Raw genomic sequence first — 24,624 nt, 5'->3', positions numbered from 1 at the left:
CCTTGAGCAGCAGTAACCTGAGAAGCTGCCACTTCAAATCTCTTCTCAGAAACTCATTATGTAGCAACCAGGAAAGCTACACTCCTTTATTCTCAGCCCCACCCCCCATTGCAATATGGTGATATTTCCAACCAACCTACTTTACTGCTGCTGTAATGATTACTGCAATAACAAACACTGAAAGGGCGCCATAAATACAAAATATCATTGTTATATGTGATACGTCAGCACACAATAGACCAATACAACTTCATAAAATCCTTAACACCATTAAAACAAAGACTGGTTCAAAACTGTCATAAGTTAGGCTTGCTTGCTGCAGCTTGGGACATTCCTGGAAATTTGAAGGCAATACTTGGGGAAGGTGTCGCCTGAGGAAGGGAGGGAATTCAGCGTGGATGTGACGCCATACAGTCTACCCTCTGGAGTTGCCATTTCCTTCAGGAGAACTGATCTTTGTAGTGTGGAGATCAGTTGTAATTCTGTAAGAACTCCAGGCCACCTGGAGGCTGGTAATCCTATCATAACTTCTTACTTACCTCAGCAGTCAATTACAATAAAAGCAGCCAGTAAAACTGAAGCACATTTCAAAGGCTTGCTAAATAGACTTCTTCATAGCAGTTTTTAATCTGGAATCTGACTCTTTGTCACTGGGGCCACCGACCAAGGAAATCAAGCTCTAATCAAGGAAATCAAGCTTCTGAATGACCATGCTTTCCCCAGCCGATCTTAGTTGCACATGTCTGATGTAAGCAAAAGATTAAAGATGTCATCCTGTGCATCAGTTTTAGGTCGCTTCCACATGCTCCAATTTTTTTTGGGTTTTCCCTGTCCCAAAGACCTGTCCTTCAAGACCTTTCACATGCATCGTCCTCATGTGTGTTTTGTGGGTGTTTATTGCAAAAAAAGGGTCTCAAAACAGAAAATGCGTTCTTTATCTGTGCCTCATCACAAATGATGGTGCATTCCTGCCCAACTTTCCTTTTTTTTTTTTTTAGTGCATGTGGGATTGCACTATACCATTGTCCCGTCTTTCAGCTTCTGTAGAAACTGGGCATGCATAGTACAGCATTCTCTACCGTTCATTTCCCACTCAAAGTTTTAAATGCAAAAGTAGAGTAGCGTGATCGCACGATTCCATATTCTACTAAAAGGCAAACTGTGTAACTGACCACTCACTCCTTATCCCCATGAAGGTGTAGTATGGAGGGCTAAGAAGCGAGTTGGGGACAAAACGGTTTGCTCCCCTGCTGCCTCCTCGGGCGTCCAGAGACACGGAAAGGCTCAGTGCAGTGGCGAGGCCCTCCCAAGGTCCTGCAGCAGCCAAGGGCGGGGCTCCCCACTGCTTCTGCAGGGTCTTGGGGGGCCGTGCACAAGCTGAGTGGTGGCCAAGGGGCCAGAGGAAGAGGAGCCCCTGATCTCTTCACTGATCCCCCTTCGACTGATGCTGCCGGGGGAGGCAGGGTGGGGGGGGGAGTGCTGCTAAGGCCCATTGTAATTGACAGTCTGATTTCTAAGTGATCCAATGTAGGAAGCACTGCAGTATGATTCCCTTTTTTGTAATAGCACAAGGACTGTTTTAAAATGTTTTAAAAAGGGCAAGGAGGTTATACGATTGCGCATCATGAACCAGACACTCGCATGCATCTGGTGGTAGGAGGGGTAATGGCAAGAGGAGGGGTTGGAGATTTGTGGGAGGGCTCTTCTGAAGTGAAAAAAAGCCTCCAGATGCATTGATATGGTAGACAATTGCACGATAAAAGCAGCATCAAAAATGAAAACTGAACAAAACAAATTTCACAAAAAATGCTTAAAAACCGGGATCATCACGACTTGCTAGCATATGGGAATCGATAACGTATGTAACGAGTGAAATAAGCTGCCAAAGTTCCATTAGCAGGCCATCCTATTAAGGTCATGTGGAAACGACCTTAGACAGCAAGTGTGTGAAGTACTGTTCCAGTTTTTTGAAATTCTTCCTACTACAGTTTCCAAAATCCAAACCTTTGGAAACAAAAGCCTAGCTGTTATAAAGGCGGCCTTTATAATGGTTCAAAGTTAAGATGAAAAAGAGAAGAAACTTCTGTGAATTCATTCCATTTTATTCTCTTTGGCTATTAATGGTGCATTCCTTTAAAAAAAAAATTGCCCCAAGTCTGTGGGCTGATCCTCTATAGCTCAGAGCTGAATGGTTTCACTGCCAGCTCCCCCATCCAGTTCCTCTCTTTTCCCCAGCCAAACTCAATTGTTGGAACACCAGGAGTGGAGGGCTCACTGCAGATAGGTGAGTTCTTGAGATTCTTGAATATAATTTATCACTTTTTAAATCCTACCTTTCCTCCATGGAAGCAGATGTGGCTCTCCTTTTTAGTTTCACAAACACCTTGTGACGGGGGCTTGAGCGCCCACCTATTTTGGGTAATCTGGTAATTTGCTGTGATGCTCACTGCTGCTCTGAATGGCAGCAGGAGAAAAAAAAGAAAAGAAAACGGCTCTGGCCTAGTCGCTGGCCAGAGCCCTTTTGCATCCAACAGAATATCCTACATCTCTGTTAGATACAACCCAGAAGTTACCAGGGTAATTCTACGAATTGCTGAAAACTCTATGGAAAAACATATAATGCGGATTCCTAGAGCTACCATTGTCACTTCTGGGTTGTACCTGGAAGTGACATAATATCACTGCCATCACCAACATCACATGCTCCCTTCCATTTCCAAACCTCCAGCACATTCCCAGGCTTGGCCTGGCAACGCTAGGTTGTGTTCAATTGAGTCTGACCACTAACCACTGTGTTACACTGGCTCTCAAAGGAGCAGCATTTTCCACTGGGGTGCATGTGAAATTATTATAGGGTTGTCAACTTCTAGGTGGGACCTGGAGTTCTTCTGGAACTACAACTGATCTCTGGACTACAGAGATTAGTTCCCTTGGAGAAAATGGCAGCTTCAGATGGAAAACTCTCCAGTATACCAAAGATTCTCAGTGACAACCCTGCCCAAATTGCCCCCTCCCTGTGTACTGTCCCCAAGCCAAAGCTGCTAGAGATTTCTGCATCCTTTAGCAACGATGAATTTGCTTGGGAAAGGAGGGAGGGTGGGAAAAGAAGTCTTGAGATGGTTTGTAAAAGCCTTTTCAGAGATGTTTCTCCCAAGAATTCTCTGATAAGGCTCAAGAAACCCAGCTCATTACAAGACAAACTGGGTCATGTGCTTTAGGTTGAAATCTTGTTCATCAAAAGATCTAAACACAAGAAAACGGGGGCAAAACTGCAAGGCTGAAGGTTAACCTCAGGACCTTGAAGTTATCAGGCAACCAAGTGTAGATCTTTGGGGACACATTTACCTATTTATTTATCAAAACATTTTTACCCCATCTTTCCTTGAATGCTTCAAGGCAGTCTACAAAAATTACAATAGATTAAAAATTTACAACAGATTAAAAACATTTACAGTCAAAATTTAGAATAAAAAAACAATCCCTCTCCCCAAATAAGGCAATGTAGAAATATGTGCTTCAAGCCTTCTCTTAAAAGGTTGAATCAATTTTTTTTTTACCTGTGTGAATGATTCAGAGCAAGGTCAGGTTTTCTCATCTTCAAGTAGCAGATGACAAGCTTCGTTTCAATAAAACTGGCAATGCTTGAAATATCTTTCGGAGAGGCTTCAAAGGGCTTCCCTACAGCTGCACCTTTGCTGCAAAGCTTGCAAGAAACAAAAAGACAGTCTTTACTAGTCTGAGGATGCAAAACTTTGCTACAAGTAAACACATTTCCAGACGAGAAAGCAGACATGTTCCTTTCTAAGAATATATTACATTATAAGAATATATTACATTTGTATAGTTCTTTAGATTTTCAATGCAGTCCACAGCTATGTTGTAATTAGAGTTCCCAGCCACCAAGTGGGCTTTGGCAGCTCTATCTGTAACCCTTACAGCAACCCTGCAATGTAGGTCAGTAGACTTATCCAGGTGAGGGTGGCCATAAAGTTAACCATAGAGTTTTGCCCAAATGCTAGAGCTTCCCCGGTGATGCACTATCACTTCTGGGCGCAGAGTGAGTGACAGCAGTATGTTTGGATTTCCCCATTTCTCCACCATTTTCCTCCTATCACCCAGCTGAGTGGTGGTGGGAAGTGTCCGCTGGTAGCATGTGACCCCAGCCAGCAGTCTGCTTAAAATGATGGCCTGTGTGACATGCCACCAGGGACAAATCCAGTCTACTAACTTAATGAATATATGAAATGCAGCAGATAAACCCACTAGCTCTGCAAGAAGTAAGCATTCTTGTATCAGCCAGAGCCCTACTTCTATGGGAGACTGGCTTGCCCATCTCCAGAGCAATGCAGATCTTTTTAGGGTTTTACTACCAGTATTAGCCATTTCAGTTATGTGGGGCATGGAGATCTCCCAGAACTACAATTAATCTCCTAGCTACAGAGATCAGTTCCTCTGGAGAAAATGGCTGCTTTGGAGTGTGGACTGTATGACCACCCCACTGAGCACTAAACTACATGAGATGAATTACATGAGAATGTTCAAGTGAAGGGAGACACAATGTTAGTCGGGAAGTATAGTTTGAATTTCATCTCTCTACAGAGCCAGCAAAGATCGCTTCTCAGAGGGTTTGTTAAAAAGTGACAGAGCCTTCAGAGAGGCAAAGAGGAAATTAACAAACCCTCTGAGGAGTGATCTTTGCCAGCTCTGTAGAGAGGTGAAATTCAAACTACGCTTCCCGGCTAACATTGCATCTCCCTTCACTTGAGCATCCTCATGTAATTCGTCTTGTGTAGTTTAGCTCTGAGGTCCCCTTCCTCCCCAAACCACACCCTCCCCCAAATCTCCAGGAATTTCCCAAAGTAGAGTTTCAAAACTTTGGCTTCAAAGATGCATAAGAAAAATATTGGGGCCTTCAGATAATGCAGTCTCTATAGGAAAGAATGTAAGAAGGTCTGAATACAGGCATCACATTGGTTTACTCCCAAGTGGCCTCTTTGTTTACAAGTGAGTTCAAGTAACATGAAACAGTAACTTTTTCTTATTTATTTTATGTCTTTGAATGTAAGAAGGCACAGGGCATTAAAGCTGCATTTAGCCATTGAAAATAGAGGTGGATGAATGTTCCCTATTTCGTTTCTTTTATGTTCATTTTTGATTCTCCCATTTTCACTGTTGGTTTTGTTGATTTGTTTGTATTGTGTACATGCTTTGTATGGATTTTATTTGCAATGGATGCAGTATTTATGTATGCCATTTAAATGTATAATACACATATAACACTGATTTATTGTCACACAAATAACGTGAAAAAATGTGTACATTTTGCTAAGAAAATTTAGGTTGAGGGAATGGGAAATGCTGTGAAAATAAAGAATCACCAGTGTAAGGAATGCAAAATAGAAGCAAACCCAAAATTAAATGAGAAGTTTAAAGTTGTCCCTACTTGAAGGTCATCAGCACTGGCTACTTTATTTTTATTTACTTTTCTTCTGAGAACTAGCTGTTTGCTCTTTTAACCTTCCTATCAGAATAGTTTCTCTGCCCATCTCCCCCAACTTCTTTTCTAAAAGAAAATGTTGCCGCCCCCTGCCAATCTCACCAAGTTCTTATTGCTACCCTCACAAGGATAAGTAACATAAGGAATAAATATTCTGAACAAAGGCATGAATTGGCTTGTGGCTTGCCTTAATAAAATCATTTTGCCAGATATTGGAATGATGATCAAGGTCTCACTGTGGTTTAGAGTTCACTGGGTTGGATGCTATGGATGACGGACAGGTAGAAGTGGATGTTCCCCCACCTTTTCCTTCTTCTAGCTTCCAGTGACACCCAAAATGGCATTGCCAGGATAAAGTGACCTCTGCGGACAAGAGGCCCTGCTGGTCAGGGGGCCCTGTGGTGAGGAGAAGAATTGTGCAAGATAGCTTTTCTCTGCCTTCCATCAGTAGAATGTTTGCAGGAGCCAGCCTGCTAGAAGAGGAGGTAGCATTTGAGTGGCAGCTGCTTATGTTTTCTTATAAGCCCCTGTTTCTATTTAAATGAGGCAGGACAAGAATCAGGCAGAAATCGAGATAAACTATTGTACACATCCTGTCTTTAGGAATGTATTCCCCTTAAAAGCTCATGGGGACTTTGAGTAGCTCCTTATCCCACACTTGGCTAGATTTTATGCAATGGATCCCCACTGCTGGTTCATTTAGAAAGAATGGGTACAAGATAGGCCTGCTTATGTAAAATGTCTAGATTGAGAAGGTGCTACTCACTGCTTTCCATAAGGCATTGAAGTGCATATTAAAGCACGGGAAAATGGGGAAAAAATACATCTTAAGGCCATTTAGAATCATTTTCTCCCAATAACCAAACTGAGAGCTTGATTTGCATATCCCTTAGTCAGTGGGAAAGGTCATGTCCCAAGAAATAAAAAATCTCCAAATACCTTTTATGATTTCTCTCCAATAATAATTGAGGAGATTCAGATTAAAATAGGCTGCCTTAATCCACCCATCACAAAAGGCAAGGAAGAATATAAGTACAGGAATAATAAAAAAAAGAGTCGTTTCTGGTCTTAATTCTCACTTAATGGAAGGGAATCCTTTTTTGTTCGCATAAAAATGGCCCACAGAATGCTTTAAAGGACGAAATGGGCTTGTTTTCATATTTCACCCTTATTCTTCTTCCATGGAATTTAATATAGAATAATCATGTTATTACTCCCTGCTTTAAATACATTCTGAAATTCTAATGCAAGGCCGAGGTTCTTCCCTCTTCCTTCATAAAGAGCAGTTTAAGCACTTCTGCAGGGAGAGAGAAATTTTCTTGTTATATCACATTTCCTTTCTGTAAGCTCAGTGGGTGCGGAAAGTGTTGCTGGAATCTAGACTGTATGAGGTCCCCCCTGCAAATCTCACCAATCTGTGCAAAGAAGAGGCTATTTAATTCAGAACAACATCCTTCCCCGCCCCCCCCCCCCCCGCCCCGGCCCATTGCTTGCTTTCTGGAGTTGCTATAGAGTGTTTACTGAAGGTGAACCCAATCCAGCTAAAATTACTTGGAACCCATATTTCTGGGACAAAAGCAGCGCAACAGTGAGTAGGTGAAGGGTTAGTTGCCTTCCTCACATCTGCTACTACTTCGTTGCAAATCACAAACTGAAAAATGTATATCTTCACAAGGTTTATGCCTAGCTTGTCTAGTAAAAAAAGAGTACCCAGGGAGGATTACAAAGGAAAATCTGAATAGGTTGAAAAAGTTCTCCCATTCAGAACGAGGGCAAAGGAGCGTGTCACTAACTGTGCCTTGACTTTAGGATGAAATCTGCCTCTTGTGTACCATGGCCCGGAACCTTTGACAGCTAGTTGCAAGAAATCCATGCGGAAGATCTGATCCCAGATTAGGAACAAAGGAGCCTCGCCCAATCACATGTTTAAGCCATGAAAGAGGTCAGAGCCTCCCCCGTCCCCCCTGGCAAAAATGCTTAAAATAAATGGTGGTGGGACAGAAGTCAGAGTCAGGGAGTGCATGTATAATCACAACTTGATTATCACCCTCTACTAGTCTGTAGAAAAGTAAGCAAAAAGTCTTTGCTTCATTATGGGTTATAGGACTCACAGGTGAGAGGAAGAACAGAAATTTTTATCTTCCCTTGCAATTCCTGGAAGATCAACCACTTGAATTATTTTATTTTTCATTTGTTTATGTTATTTATAGCCTGCCTTTCTCACTAAGACTCAAGGCTCATTACACAGTGTAAATAAATACGATCAATGGCTGGGACGTTCAATAAACAACACAATAGGTTATGGATTGCAGAAATATGAAAACAAGCATAATTCCAAATTCAGAGATGAAACATCACTGAAACAAAACATAAGTAACTTTACATGACATATTAACTACCCAGTAGAAGCATATCTACATCAACAGACAGTACTCAGTAGCATAGTCTATAGTCTCTGTCCCTGTAGCAAGAATCACTCTGAGCCATTTCTCTGAGCCATTTCTTACAGCACAGCCCTATTATTTGTGAAAAAACCCTCTTGAATAGTTCACTGTGCAATCCTAAGAAGAGTTACTCCAGTTCAAGCCCATTAAGCCCAAAACTATAAATTGAGCCTGACATTAGTTAACAACATGTAATCAGCAAGTTGAGAAGGCCTTAGTTAAAAAAACACAACAACAACAGCCTCACAGCCACAAATTAAGTGGCATTAGGTGAGTGGCTATTCTTTTTTTTCTCAAACCTTTTCACATACCTTATCCTTACTTTGTTCAATATATTGAAATAATAACAGTGGCTAACATACCTGAGATGGTTGAAAGATTACTGAGGGCCAAGTTGCACATGATAGAGTCAGGCCTATGAATCAGAACCCCTACACAACTATAGTGTGAGTAAGGCTGAAAACCCTTGCTGGGGGCAGGGGTTCCCCCCACCCATCCAAAACGCCATTGTTCACTGCTGCTCTAACTTCTGAGGAAAACTTCTGAGGAAAACTCAGAAGTGATGGCAGGTAGCTCTGGGAATTGCCAGCCACTTACCATAGCATTTCCATCAATTCCTAGAGCTACCTGCTCTCTCTTCCAGGTTTTCCCCAGAAGTGACATGGTCGTGCCTGTGACACTTCCCCTGTCCCCAACCATGAATCAATCCACACAGGAAGTACATTTTCTAGACAACACTGTAGAAATATATAACAAATGCTTAAGAACCACCTTATACCAGAAACCTACCTATTGGCAATTGTATCTACGTTCCTCCAATCACCATCCCAAACACACCAAACAATCCATCGTCTACAGTCCAGCTCTGTGTTCCAACCACATCTCACCTGCAGCATCTAAACAGATATTTTTGGAAAGACAATACCCACCGGATGTAGTAAGGAAACACATCTACAAAGCCAGAATGATACCAACCAAGAGATAACCTGCTATAAGACAGGCCCAGATGAAACAACAGTACAACACCACTGGTGGTCACATACAGCTCTCAGCTCAAACCACTTTAACACATCATCATTGACGTGTAAACTGCTGGACAATGATACTTTTCTCTCACAAGCTTTGGGAAGCAAACCTTTTGTCCATAGACAGACCCCTAGCCTCAAACAACTTATCACTCATAATAATGTACTTCACACTGACACAGATTCTGGGACCACAGCCTGCAGCAAACCAAGATGCCAACTCTGTCTCCATATTTACTCCAATATCGCTGGGCCCAACTAACAACACCTGTTATACTACCTCAGGTTCATTCACTAGTTCATCTTCCAATGTTATTTATGCTATCAAGTGTCAGCAACACCCTTTTGCTCTCTAGATGGCATGAACAGTTCAGTCCCTACGCAAAATACTAAATGGACATAAATCTGACATTAGAAATCACAACATTCAAAAACCAGTGAGAGAACATTTTAATCTTCCAGGACAAGTAGTTGTCCTCAAACAGAGAAACTTTGAGGGGAGATTACCACATGAGACTGCTGAAATGGAGTTCATTCACAAATTCAGAACAATGGATGCTCTCACTGCTCGTGTCTGAAGAAGGAAAGCGCTGACTCTTGAAAGCTTACACCCTAAAAATCTTGTTGGTTTCTAAGGTTCCGCTGGACTCAAATCCTGCTGCCCCTCAACCCCTCATTTGTGTGTGTGTTTGTGAAAGCACCACCTGAGCTGATGGGACAAGGGAACTGAACTTTGCCAAGCATATACTTTTGCCTTTGAAACACCATTTAAGAGCCTCATTTCTTCCCGTTGGGCTCTTTGATCAGTGTACGTGCCTCAGCCTTCTCTAGAAGAAACATAGCTTTAAAAGGAAGTTCAGAAGAAAAGCCTTGGTGGGAAAAGGAATTCAGGTCCCCTTCCTTCCACCCCCCGAGGTGGTCTTTTAAAATTTCTCTCCCTTTATAGAGATTCACTGGATCCAGGTTGGGTCATGCCAAGTTGCATCAATTTCCTGCCTGAGATAGCATACGTGGAGTGCCTAGAACGCTTGAAATATGCGACATAAACGCTAAATATTATTACCTTTTTTATTTTATCCCACCTTTTCGAAGAGAAATGGTGGGCCATATCTGACACTCTTCAGTTTAAAATTCCCATATCATCTTGTTACAGGTAACGGCCATAAATCAGAGAGTTCATTGCTTGTAACTTTACTCTTCCTACCATACATATCCATTGAAGTGTCTCTATGGGGAAGACATAGTATATGTGACTAAGAGACAGAATTATATTCTCACACCTCAGTGAGCATAAAGGTACTGTCATCAGGCTGGGTAATTTGGGAGGGGGGCATAGTAATACTTTTCTACAGAATAGGTTCTGCTGTGACCTCTCTAAAATTTATGGGTCCTGGAGAACTGGGGACTTCCCAGAGCTGGAAGCTTTTAAATGGTGAGAAGAAGGGAATAGTTTGGGACATATACATTATAGCCCAACCACTGAATCCTTTTAAAGGAATCTAAAAAAAAAAACCCTGGCTTGAAGAATCACATTCAGCACTGTAATCTTTGAAAGGAATAAGAGCCATTGTAAATTAGAATAGAGCAGATGAGGAGTTTTCTCAATGTTCTTTAATGTGGAACAGATAGCTTGAATTTTAAGCGATGGCTGACACTCAAAGGTGGCCCCCAGCAATCTTTTCTTGAAGTTGGAATGCGTCTGCTTTCTAGAGATGGCTTTTTCCTTCCATCTCTCTGTCTTTCCCTGGACTACCTAGGATGAGCAAACTTTTAAGGGCGGGGCTACATACTCTGCAGGCCTACTCAGAAGTAACTCCTATTTTATTCAGTGAGGCTTGCTCCCAGGAAAGTGCTCTTAGGATTGCATCGTATGTGTACCCTCCATGAGATCTGTGAAAGGAATATTTTTGTTCCCAGTATGTGCATTTGAAGAACTGTGCAGGGGAGAGGGGCAGGGTATTTAATCATTTTCCCCTCACCCTATTTCCCCACTGAAAATTCTTTCTCCAAAGCAGCCTTTCCCCATCATAGAAAAAAAAAGTATGGATGCCTGTATTTTTTCCTCAGCTGGTGGTAAAAGCAGCTTGGTGGGAGTCTTTTTTTTACTGGGAATAGAAACTACAGGTTCAAAAGCTCTCTCTTCCTATGCCGGCTCCCGAATCAACACTGCAGCCCCATCAGCTACAGTTTATAAAAAACCTCTCCCACATCCCTTTAAAAAATCACAGAACACCACACATGGGCCGTTTCTACATGGCTTACCTTATTCTGCAAAACAGCGAAATCTCGCGCGAAATCTCTCGCACAAAATCTCGCGAGAAGACACTGTTATCGCATGAGAAGACGTGATAAAACAGGGTTAACATACCTGTAACTTATGTTCATCGAGTTCTTCTGTGCTGACACACATGGGACTGCGCAGGCGCAGGCCAGCCGCCGGAGAATTTTCTAGAGCTTCCAAGGCTCCGAAGGGGCCGTTTGTCGCGCGCCTCAGCGACCGTCTTCCCGCCCAAACGGTCACGTGATCCTACAGCGACCAACGGCCCCTTCCCTCAGTTCTCCTTTGCCGCCGCTTGACCAACACACTTCAGCCATAACACCTTAAAAACACCAATATCCGTTACAGCCATCACAGTATTGTGCATTGGAGTTCACAGCGGGGTAGGAGGGAGGGTTGTGTGTCAGCACAGAAGAACTCGATGAACATAAGTTACAGGTATGTTAACCCTGTTTTCATCTTCGTTCTTCTGTGCCTCCACACATGGGAGTGTACCAAGCTTCACACAATAAGGAAGGCGGGGGTGAAGTCCAACACAATTTTATTGAACAAACAAGAACAACAATAAATAGATATGCATATATACATCTATGTAAAAAAACTGTGTAAGGACACATAAATATTCAATATTTACATATATACACACCCCCAGGTACATATATACACACTTTCACTCAAGGGTACCCAGCAGGTACGCCAAGAAAGTCATTCCAAAACTCCCTCAGGAAAAAAGGGAGTGTAAGACAGCCTTGGCCACAGATACATCCTGCTCCGCATTGACATCAACGGCGTAATGCCTGACAAAGGTGTCTGCAGAGGACCATGTGGCTGCTTTACAAATGTTAACCAGGGGCACCCCCCTGAGGAGTGCCGAAGAGGATGCTTGGGACCGCGTGGAGTGGGCTCTGACATGGAGCGGGCAAGCCACCCCTGCCAGGGAATAGGCCTTGCTAATGGCCGTCACAATCCACCTAGACAGGGTCTGCGAGGAAGCCCTGTTACCCTTGTCCTTGGCCCCAAAACATACAAACAGGTGAGGACAGGTGCGGAATCCCTTCGTCCTATCAAGGTAATAGGCTAGGGCCCTCTTCAAGTCTAGGGAATGGAGGGCCTTTTCCCCCTTAGAGGAAGGCTGAGGAAAGAATGCAGGCAGTGAAATATCCTGCGAGAGGTGGAAGGCGGACACCACCTTGGGCAGGAACCCGAGGCAGGGACGCAGGACCACCTTGTTGGGATGAAACACAAGAAAGGGAGGGTCAGACCGCAGTGCAGACAGCTCACTGACCCTTCTGGCCGATGTGACGGCCACCAAGAATGCTACCTTGTAGGATAGCATATCCAAGGGGCATGTAGCCATAGGTTCAAATGGAGGCAACATGAGACGTGAGAGCACCAAGGACAGCGACCACTGAGGCACTGGCGCTGACACAGGTGGGTAAAGATTGTACATGCCCTTAAGGAACTGGCGGGATTGTGGGTGAGAAAACACCGTAGCACCCTCAACTCGGGTGTGAGCAGCTGATATCGCTGCCAGGTGGACCTTGAGGGAGGAAGCCTTCAAGCCCAGGCCACGCAAGTGGCACAAATACTCGAACACAACCCCCAAGGGACTGTTGTCAGGCACCACTCCTCTGGCAAGTGCCCAGAGCTCAAACCTGCGCCACTTGGCCGCATAAGCGCGCCTAGTGGATGGCCGACGAGCATTCAAGAGGACCCTCTGTACCTCGTCAGTAAAGCCTATCGTGGAGGAACGATCCGCCAAGCCGTTAGGTGCAGCTTCCTGGGATCGTGGTGGACCAGGCTCCCGCTTAGGAGAAGGTCTTGCCGAGGGGGCAGACTGACATATGTCCGTTGGGACATCCGCAGGAGCTTCGGGAACCAAACCTGCCGTGGCCAGAAGGGGGCCACCAGGATGCAGTCCGTCCCGTCCTCCTCTATCTTGCACAGGACCCTGGGAATCAAGGGGAACGGAGGAAACATGTAGTGCAAGCCCTGCGTCCACGTAAACTGGAAGGCATCCCCAATAGAGAGGGGGTCGCTCCCTGCCCTGGAACAGAACGTGTGGGCCTTGGTGGTCGCCGCAGTGGCGAACACGTCTATCACTGGATGACCCCACATCTGGAAGATCGGCCCAACGCACTCTCCGTTCAGTTCCCACTCGTGGTCTAGTAACGGGGCCCTGCTGAGGGCATCTGCCCGGGCATTGTCTGACCCAGCCACGTGTATAGCACGGAGCGACACGCCGTTCTTGATAGCCCACTGCCAAGTGAGTGTGGCTTCCCGGCACAGGGCCATGGACACTGTGCCCCCCTGCTGATTCACGTAGTACATGGCAGTCGTGTTGTCCGTCTGCACCAAGACATGACGATTTCTCAGCAGTGCTGTAAGAGACACAAGTGCGAAACGAATGGCCCTTAGTTCAAGCACATTGATATGGAGGGTCTTTTCCCTGTCAGACCAGACATCTTGCACCGACACATCACCACAGTAAGCCCCCCATCCCAACAGAGAGGCATCAGTGGTAACCGTGATGTCATGGTGTTGATACCCGAAAGGGGTCCCTCTAAACAAGTTGTCATCAGACAGTCACCAGTCCAAGGAGGAGAGGATGACCCTCGGGATAGAGAATTTGAGGGACGGAGGGTGCAGTAGAGCATCATACCTCCGCACAAACCAGTTCTGGAGAGGGCGCATACGCAGCCTAGCGAAAGGCACCACAGAGGTGGCCGCTGCCATATGCCCTAGTAAGCACTGGATAGTGCGCACAGACTGGAACCGGTTCCTTTTAAACATGGACACTAGACCCCTTAGGGACCGAGCCCTCTCCAAGGGGAGCAGGGCCTTACCCTCCACAGAGTCTAAAAGCGCACCAATGTAGGACACCTTGCAGCTGGGCACCAGCTTGGATTTCTCCAAGTTCACCAGGAGCCCCAGGCGTTGGCAAGTGCTAAGTACCAAGCCAATGTCCTGCACCAGCCTAGACTCTGATTCAGCCACGATGAGCCAGTCATCGAGGTACGGAAAGATGGTACAGCCTTCTTCCCGTAGGAAGGAAACCACAGGGGCCACACATTTAGTGAACACTCGTGGGGCAGTGGACAGGCCAAAGGGGAGCACCTTATACCGGAAAACCCTATGCCGGTAAACAAAACTCAGGTACTTCCTGTGCTCCTTCCGTATGCCCACGTGAAAGTATGCGTCTTTTAAGTCAAGAACCGCAAACCAATCCCCTTGCTTCAGTAAGGCGATCACCGCCGCCAACGTAACCATTTTGAACTTGGTCACCTTGAGGAAGGCATTAAGGCCCCTCAGATCTAAAATGGGACGTAAACCCCCATCCTTCTTAGGGACCAGGAAGAACCTAGAGAAGAAACCCTTTACAGAGTCCTCATAGGGCAATTCTTCCACAGCACCCTTGGCCAAGAGCGACACGATCTCCGCATCCAGCTCGGCCATAGTGTTATTGACAGCTGTCAGGGGTGAACTGCATCTAGGCAGCTCAACGAACTCCAGCCCGTATCCCAGTTCAACAATAGTTAAGACCCATGAGTCAGATGTTATTGACTCCCACTCAGAGAGGAGTGGACTAAGTCTGTCCGAAAAGTTCGGGGATACGGCTGGCGCGACCCGTCAGTACTGCCTCCCGGCGCCCTGCTGATCTTTCTGCTGGGCCGGTTGCTGTGCCTGACGAGGCTTGAAGGGCCGACGCCTCCTCTGCTGTTGTGCGGGAGGGTAAGGCCGCTGCTGGTAGGCAGGATACTGATGGTAGCCCGGCCGCTGCTGTTGGTATCTGCCCTGGTAGTGGTAAGGGCCAGACCTGGGAGCGTACCGTGACCTGGAGGAGGGCTTGTCCGCTGGAGCCAGACCCAAAGACCGCGCCGTCTGCCGGTCCTCCTTCTTTTTCTTCAGGGTCTCGTCGGTCGATTTGGAGAACAGCGAGTCCCCCTCAAATGGCATGCTCTCCACCCTGGAACGTACCTCTTGGGACAGGGCCGTAGACCGCAACCAGGAGTGGCGCCTGAGGACCACCGCCGACGCCATACCTCTAGCAGCAGTGTCAGCAGCGTGGCTCCCAGCGTTCATCTGCTGCTTAGACAGCCTCACAGCCTCTGTCTGCAGCAGGGACACCACAGCCTTCTGCTCAGGAGGGAGGTCTCGTGTATAGGATGCCAACTTCTCCCAGAGGTACAGCTGGTACCCTGCCATGATGGTCTGATAGTTGGCAATCCTCAGACCCAGGGAAGAAACAATGTACTGGCGTCTGCCCATGGCATCCAGCTTCTTGCCCTCCTTATCGGCAGGCACCGAGGAGTGACCCGATCGCCTGGGGTTGAACTCCTCTGTGACCAAGGAGGAAGGTGGAGGGTGTTTCACCAGCGCCGGCCAGGTACCCTGCTTGATTTTGTAGAGCTGCTCAATCCTCTTGGATGTTGGAGGCTGATCACAGGGCACCTGCCATACCTTCTCCACGATTTCCTCAATACCCTCGAGCATGGGGAAGCCAACGTACGCCGGGTTGTCCCCGTAAATGCGTTTGAGGAGCTTGTCCTTGGTCTGGGGAACTGCCGAGGAGATGTCCATCTCGAGAGCCTTGGCCATCCTTGCCATCTGGTCGGCGTAGATGCGGAGGTCCTCGAATGGCGAGTCCGCCGATGGCACTAGCTCCTCAGCTGGCGATGGTTCGGACCAGGACTCCGACTGGTAGCCGCCAAAGCTCTCCACATCCTCCTCATCGGAACCGAGCTGGGATTCCGGAACCTGGAGCGGAGGGGGAGCCCACGCCGACCTCGATGTCGAAGGCCTCGGTTCCGACACGGAGAAGCCCGCAGGTGCCCCCTCCCATTGGCAACGGTATGGCGAGGGGAGGTAGGAAGCCTGCCGATGCCGGGACGCAGTGGACCGGACTGATCGGACACTGTCCCCGGAACCATGCCGCTCACGACCGACCGGAGGTGGAGACGGACGGGCAGGCGACGGACGGCTCCGACGAGGAGACGGGCTCGGTTCCAGCCTCGGCGACCGAAGGGGAAGCGATGGTCGGCTCCGACGGTGCGGGCTCGGCTCCGGCCCCGACGAGAATTCCGCGGGCACCGTCTCGAAGGCCATCGGATCCGGCACAGGAACGGTGATGTCTTCTGGCTCCGGGGAGCCCAGGTGAGGGGAAGGCGTGTGAGGAAGCACGATGACCTCCTCCTGAGGAGCGGGACGCGGCGACCGATGATGCTTGGTCTTCTTCTTCTTCTTCGCTGGTTCCGAAGAAGACCTCGGAACCGACGCGCTCCTCACCTTCGAAGGGGACCTCGGCTTCGACCTCTTAGGCTTCATCGGAACCGATCCGGACGTCGGTTCCGACCGGGGACTCGGTACCAGGATCCTCGGTTCCGACGTAGGTCTCGGATCCGACCTGGTAGATGACGCGCTACGGGGCGGCCGCACCGGTCCCTGCGCTGGAGAGGCCGCTCTCGATGCCGAGGTACTCGGGGGACGCGGTTTCGACCCCGACCTCGCGGAGGCCACTGAGCCAGCTCTGGAATGCCGTTCGGCAGAGGGGCTTGGGCCGGCCTTGGAGGAGGGCAACGGAGCGCCTCCGGACATGACCTTCTGCCACAGGGAGGAATTCAGTCGGGCCTTGCGCTCCTGCCGGGCCTTGCTGGTGAAACCCTGGCAAATTTTACAGGCCGTCACATTATGGGCCCAAACAGAACAGGCACAGTTCATGGCCATCGGTCTTGGCCATTTTCGTGTGGCATTGGAGGCAATGCTTGAAGAGAGCCTTTGAGGCCATCTTCAGGGGCACGCGAAAGGAAGGTCAAAAACAGTCCGAGTCAAATTACCGAGTCCACAACAAAGTCCAAAACGAGATCCGAAGAATAGTCGAGGTCACGAAGTCCGAAGTCAAAAGCCAAGCAATCAGTCAGAATAAAGCACGAAGCACAAAAAAGCACAGAGCAACGAAGCTCACGTTCTCTCCAAGCGGCGGCAAGAAGAGAACTGAGGGAAGGGGCCGTTGGTCGCTGTAGGATCACGTGACCGTTTGGGCGGGAAGACGGTCGCTGAGGCGCGCGACAAACGGCCCCTTCGGAGCCTTGGAAGCTCTAGAAAATTCTCCGGCGGCTGGCCTGCGCCTGCGCAGTCCCATGTGTGGAGGCACAGAAGAACGAAGATGAACAGTGTCTTCTCGTGAGATTTCGCTATTTTGCAGAATAAGGTAAGCTGTGTGGAAACGGCCATGGTATGAAGCTTCCTTAGAAAAGTGAGGTTCAGGGCTATTAGCCGTGCACCAGTTTGCCTCAGCCCACATGGCTTGGATGTGGCAGGATGCATTGGTGGGTGGGGCTGAGGTCTCTCATCCAATCCAAAAAGGGGCACAAAGGGATGTATCCACTAGCTGCCCCTTTCCCTCAGTGGGCATTCGCTGTGGAGATGGACCCACACTCCCTCCCTGAATACATCATGGGACTAGCTGGTTGCCAATTGGGACTGAGCAGGAACTTTCTGGGATCCCCTCAGATTGGCAATGGGGGGGGCTGTTTTTCACCTGCTCCATGATGTATGTGGTGGTAGAATTAAATAGGCCTGGTTAAAAGCTGGTTAGGCCACGACTAGTTGACAGGAATAGTTGACAGGTTGCTCAGGATAGGTAGGGTTAATTGGCAAACACACTCAGGCATCTTGGTGATGGGGGGAAGGTGTCCAGACCAGGCCATCACATGCTGGGCAGTTGGGTGGTGCTGTGAAGGAGCACCCCAAGTGGTGAGCGGCATCTCCTGAACCTGGTAGGTGTAGGGATGCCAGACCCCCAGCCCTCACACCCCATCCTCATTTACCTGGCCAGTGGGGGGGAGGGGGATGCACACCTTCTTTGCACGCTCCTCTGCGGTGCTGCATGCTCCTGTGTGCAGCAGCCACTGCCACCACAGATCGGGCCTGTTTTGGGCAACTGTGGAGCGCAGGAGCACTCCTGTGCTCTGCAGAAGCTCAAAACGGGCCTGATGCGTACCCAAACGGGCCCATTTTGGGCGCTGCAGAGCGCAGGAGCGCTCCCGCACTCCGCAGCACTAGAAATGGATACGTTTGGGCCCGGATTGGGCCCATTTTGAGTCATTGCAGAGCAGAACAGCCATGTGGTGATGTCACAAGTGACATCATCACACTTGCGGGAGAGTGCTCGTGCACTTTGCATCCTCACAGGTTACTGCCAGGCCCTAATTTCCCTCTGGGAGGTTGAGGGGGCCTGGCAACCCTAGGTAGGTGCCGTGTGGGCCATGAGGGAAGACAGAGGAAGCTGGACACCTCTCGACACAGAAAGCTGCGCAGGCTATGATAAACAGGGCAGGCAGAAATCACCAGTCAGGTTTGGAGCCAGGATGGACTGGTCAGGTGGGCACGCAAGGAGGATGCCTAATGCCCTCAAAACATTCAGCTTATAGTACAAGCGTTTGGCAGAGATTAGCAGTTTAAAGTTAAAAGTTAATTAAGAAACTAGTTGAACCCACGCAATTTGTGCCTGTCTTTATTGCCTTGTGTCATATGTGGGGTGCTGGGGCAAGCTCGGTTATAAGATGTTATACTTTCCTAAGATTCAAACATGCTGATCTCATCAGATCTCAGAAGCTGAGCCAGATTGGCCCTGGTTACTACTTGGATGGGAGACCACTGAGGACGTCCAGGGTCACTATGTGGAGGCAGGCAACGGCAAAGCACCTCTGTTTGTGTCTTACCTTGAAAACCCTATGAGGTCACCAAAGGTCAGTGAGCCAGGATAGGGGGAAGGAAGAAGTGGCAGGAAGAGGAGGGGACAAAAGAAAACTACATAAAAAGGAGGGACAGGATAGAGAAGGGGAGGTTGGAGAAAGGAGAATGAGACAGTGGTAAGGAGAAATAGGAAACAGAGAAGGAGATGCTATGCAAATAAAGATGAGGAGGATGCAAGAAGAAACAGGAAATGACTCTTCAGGATTTGAAGGTGCGCTTAAGAAGCCAGGAGGAAAGGGAAGGGAGACTCACTGACAGTTCAAGAACCAGAAAGGCGAATGGCGTCAGGCACTGTCAATTTGCATGGGCTTGAACAGCAGAGTTTACAAGGAAGGGGCCCCATGAAGCAACCTGACCCTTACTAGGCAGTAAATGTCTCTGGAAATGGACTGCCTCATGGTTGCCAACCTCCAGGTGGGACTTCGAGATCTCCTGGAATCACAACATCCCCAGACTTCTGAGATCAGCTTGCCTGGAGAAAATGACTGATTTGGATGGTGGAATCTATGGCATTATACCCCAATGAGAGCCCTCCCCTCCCTAAACCCTGCCCTCCCAAGGATCCACCCCTAACAGCACAAGCCTAAGCAGAGTTACTCCAGTCTAACCCCATTGAAATCAATGGGCTTAGACCAGAGTAACTTTGCTTAGGATTGCACTGTAAATCTCCAGGAATTTCCCAACCTGGAGTCAGCAGCCCTAACTAAGCTTGTGTGATTGATTAATATAGAAGGGCTGAGTTCAACCATCTCCCTCTTTCCACAACTTGTTACAATCACTGACTTTGTGTATGACCAAATATACCTCCCACCCCTCAAACCAGTGTTTGTAGAATAATATCAGGAAGGGAGGCTGCTTCTGAGAACGCATCTCAGAATTTGGCAAGCCACCCGCTGCTGCTTGTGCTGTTATCCCCTGAGGCCTTCATCCAAGAATGACTGTAATGTACTAGATACAGAGCAATCTCTCCAGCTAATAGTATTACACGTACGCTGTTTGACTTTGCTTTCCAGGCAAAACAACAGGAAACTAGTATGATAAGGGACTAGTTAACGACTACGTAGTTTTAAATATATTGAGTTTTTTTTTTTTAAAAAGGCAAAACAAGAACAAATTGGCTCTCTGTGCTTTTGCTGTTCACAGCCTGATCTTCCTTACTTCCTTATTCAATTTGATTTTTTAGTGACAACTTGGGATATATTTTCAGCTGAGCGAGCAGGAATTCTATTTTTTTTTTAAAAAAACCCTGCCTATATTGTTAATGAGGGTTGTGTAAATAACTTCCTCCTCAATGTCTTGAAATTTTCATTTCATGATAATTCAATACGAAATCTGCATGCAGCTGCCATCCAAGAGGAGCTAAATTTACTAGCCTTTATGCGAACTGCTCTGCAATTGCTGTCATTGAGAGTTTTATTGTTCGGTGCTTTTGTGGCGCTCTCAGTGAGCTAGGTGGGCATCTAATTGGCAAAAAAGACTGAGAGTTACAGTAATGTCTACATTCCAATCACAAAGCCATCCGTGCTGCGGGAAAACTTGTGTTAAGTAAGCCTTTGCTTATGCCATAAGTTTGAGGCTTCTTTGAAAAATCTGGAGGCAGCTGTTACTATCAGAGTTGTTATTCTGAGAGCTGGGTGAGAGTCTAACCAGGTAGTACAAGAAGTAAACAATGCTCCCAAACAAACCCCAAACTGTCCACTTGCAACTAGCAAGGGAGCTGTTTGCTACTATAGTGTAACGTCATGAGAGCCAATTTGGTGTAGTGGTTAAGAGTGGCAGGACTCTAATCTGGAGAACCAGGTTTGATTCCCCACTCCTCCACTTGAAGCCAGCTGGGTGACTTTGGGTAAGTCACAGTTCTTTGGTGCTCTCTCAGCCCCACCCACCTCACAGGGTGATTGTTATAAGGATAATAATGATATACTTTGTAAACTACTCTGAGTGGGCGTTAAGTTGTCCTGAAGGGCAATATATAAATCAAATGTTGTTGTTGTTGTTATTCAGCTGAGGATGTCCATGGAAATGCTAGCGACAGAGTCTGCAACTCTGGCTTGTCACGATCATGGAAGCTGTAGCTGGGACTTCCATGAGTCAATGTGCCCAAAATTATACTACTCATGCAACTGAATTGCTTGTGTAAGAAGACTGGTGGGGGATTCAACTGTTTGACATGAATACAACAGCATTTTTGCATGTATCTGTACTCTCTAGATGGCCCAAAAGAGTTTACGTTGAGTAGCGGGAACAGTTTGGAAAGCATCCTCACTGCATTCACAGAAATAATAGTACTGTAGTTAGCATTTGCTTTCAGGTGTTCAAATTATGTCACGTACATATCCTCATTTAAGTTAGGTGAGTTTTCTTATCCCTTTATTGTGGCTGGGAGACTGAAGCTAAGAGACAGCGACTAAGGCCATTTGGTAAGTTTATGGCAGAGGAGATAATCCAACCAGGGACTCCCTGATTCATAGCTCATAAACTCCCACCCTCTGGACCAGCTATTTGTGACATTGGGAAGAAATATACAGCTCTAGGTTCTATTTGATTGGTAAAGGAGTGCAGGAGAAAAGGATTAACCCCTCATCTTCTGTTACCATGGCCTTGATCTCAACTAAGGCAAGGTTTGGGCTGTAATTTTCCACTTGAGAGAGTCATTCACACACCTCCCAGTATCTCATCTCATTTGGTTCTTAGTGCATGTACTGTAAATTACTACACGACTCTATATTATATATATAGTAAACACAGCTTTCTCTTTATAGGGTTGAGTTCCAGGGGAGCTCTCATCTCCCATCTCGAAAGGCTTGCTGTATAACCCATTTGTGGATAGCACTGACTGGCTAGCATCCAGAATGAGGACACCTCCCTACCATCCTTAGAACAGTTTTGCAATTGCTTTACTTTTTAAAAAATATGGAGAAGGATGAATTGAAAAACAAATAAATGGACATGATCAATTTTAAATTTTTTTAAAAATGGCATGCAGCTTGTTCAAATTGGGGGCGGGGGGGTCAGCCCTCTGGATAGTATTGCTGGAAGCCAAGAGTAAGCCAACTCTCTGCACAATGGAGAAACCCACTCTGTTTTTTAAAAAAATATTATGTCAGTCTTTCTCCTAAGTGTGCATAGCATTCCTGCCTCAGAAAGGGACTCCACACTGAATATCTGGGAGGGGGATAATAACATAATAATAATAACATTCGATTTATATACCGCCTTTCAGGACAACTTAATGCCCACTCAGAGCGGTTTACAAAGTGTTATTATTACCCCACAACAATCACCCTGTGAGGTGGGTGGGGCTGAGAGAGTTCCAGAGAACTGTGACTCGCCCAAGGTCACCCAGCTGGCTTCGTGGAGGAGTGAGGAATCAAACCCGGCTCTCCAGATTAGAGTCCTGTGCTCTTAACCACTACACCAAATTGGCTCTCAGGGGACCTCTCCAAATTATTAAATAAATAATGAAATAAACCCCAGATATTGTAGGGAGAATTCTAGAAAACTTGCCTCCAGAAGCTCTACACTGTTTAAAAATTGTCTTCTGCACTGCTCAATAAAGCCAAATGGAGGGGGAAAAGAAACATTAGGCCTTGTTTTTGAAGGTCCCAAAAAGACCTCCAAGGAGAGAGGTTCTTCCAGGTGACAGTCCTATGTGATGGTTGAAGAAGAGCTGAGCAGGAGGTTCTGCTCTGCCCACTGGGCGGGCACTGTCAGACCACTGTGCTGGACTGGGTGTGGCTAGCACCGAAGAACATCTCTACAAGATTAGCTTTCTAGTTTTCGAATGGTACTCTGTGCACACTTGAGTTTCTATCTGTGTAATATACAAAGACCATGAAGAAGAAAGTCACAGTGACACATTTCTACCCACCCCCATGGCCCTTGGAAAAAATCCACAACATTTCATGCAGGAACTGGCACACTGTTTCCCCAGAGCACTGAATTGACGTTAGGTACGCAACCAGCCCCCTGCTCTCCTCCTCCGCTACTTAAGCCATGCCATAATGTACACAGGCAACACGGAGAGCATTGTTCCCAAAAGCTGCTGTCACTGCTCAGCAGCAGAAAGCTAGCAATCTCAAATGCATTATGAGCAAACAATCAAACAACCCTCCCCACCACATCCTGAATAGAGCCTCGAACCCCCAGTGCATCCTTCCTCCTACCTTTCATTGTCTCTCTCAAGAGCATCTCTCCCTGCTTCCCCCCCATGCCAGTTTTTTATACTCATCTTGCCATTGTTCATCCTTTGACACTGTAAAATAACAAATGGCTCTAGTAACAGCTGTCACCGTGCCCTGCCAGTGTGTCTCTGTGTGAATCACTAAATGGGAATAAAGTGCTTTAATAACACATTTTCCCCTTCCTGTCCTCACAGATAAAAGTTCCTCTCAAATCAGTCCACGAACTTCCCTGCTTAACCGATCTATTTTTCTGGTCCTCTTCAAAATATGATCCATTTGACTGGAAGGACCTCCTCAGTCTCAAATGACCACTAACAGAGGGTGTCTGCCATGCTTTCTACACAGATTAGTTAGATTCACAGAAGATAGTTCCATGAATGGCTACTAGCCATAATGACTAAAGGAAAGCTCCATATTCAGCGGCAGTAAACCTATGAAACCTGGTGCCAGGAAGCAATGTCAGAGAAAGGTCTTGGTCTCTATGCCTAGCTTGTTGGCCTTCCAGGGTAATTCGTTGGCCTCTGTGTTCAACAAGATGCTGGACTAGGTGGACCGCTGGTCTGATCCAGCAGGGCTCTTCTCATGTTCTTATTGCAGGGCCTTCCTGAAGTGACTGATGTGCTTGGCAGGAACTGTGCCTAAGTAGATTGTGTTTTCCTCATGGATATGGCTTGATTACTCCATAGGGAGGGCAGTGGCAGATGTCAGCTATCATAGCACCCATGCAGTCCCAAGCAAGGCATTTTTAAAATCAGCAGTCATGTGCCCAAATGGACACCCACCCAGTTCTCTCGTTTGAACAGCCTGTGAACAGTTGGTGAACACAAACTATACACACAAAATTTAACCGATCAACCAAGAACTCAAATTCAGATGGGAAACCGCTGAGACACTAAAGGTACAAAACTGTGTGAAACTGAATAGGAACTTTTGCGGTAGGTGGGCATACTAGTTAGAAAAGCAGTGCTGGATAACACCATTAGCCCAGCATGCTGTTTCACACAGTGGCCCACTAGTTACTTTGGAGGGCCGACAACAGGCTCAGGGCCTTCCCCTGACATTGCCTCCTGGTGCAAGTATTTCGAGGTTTACTAACTCTGAATGAGGTTCCTTTTAGTTATGGCTAGTAGCCACTGACAGACCTATGAATCTGTCTGTTCCCCTTTTAAGGATTATCTGTGCTTGTGGTCACCTCACCACAACATCCTCTGGCAGTGAATTCCACATTTTAAGCACTCATTCAGTAAAGAAGTGTTTCCTTTTGTCCTTCTGAATTTACATCCCATCACTTTCATTGGATGTTTTTGAGTTTTAGGAGAGGGGAAAATAGTTTTCCTTGTCCACCTTCTCTACCCCATGCATAGTTTTATACATGAAGATCCAAAGCAGCTTACATCATTTCCCTCTCCTTCATTTTATCCTTACAACAACCCTGTGAGTT

The 24,624-nt window shown here is 46.9% G+C and overlaps 1 protein-coding gene across 1 annotated transcript in view; it reads right to left on the bottom strand.

The window, feature by feature from the left end:
• SPATA16 (spermatogenesis associated 16) overlaps positions 1 to 24,624 on the bottom strand; it is a 183,403-nt gene that overhangs the window by 135,421 nt on the left and 23,358 nt on the right. The window contains exon 2 of the mRNA XM_054983481.1: positions 3,558 to 3,703. Coding sequence (XP_054839456.1) covers positions 3,558 to 3,703 — 146 coding nt within the window. The remainder of the gene's footprint in view (positions 1 to 3,557; positions 3,704 to 24,624) is intronic.

The sequence above is a fragment of the Eublepharis macularius genome, chromosome 6 (genome assembly GCF_028583425.1).
Source record: "Eublepharis macularius isolate TG4126 chromosome 6, MPM_Emac_v1.0, whole genome shotgun sequence".
NCBI classification, from domain to species: Eukaryota; Metazoa; Chordata; class Lepidosauria; order Squamata; family Eublepharidae; genus Eublepharis; species Eublepharis macularius.
Note: the sequence above shows the minus strand (reverse complement) of the source record. Positions and strands in the feature narration are given on the sequence as shown.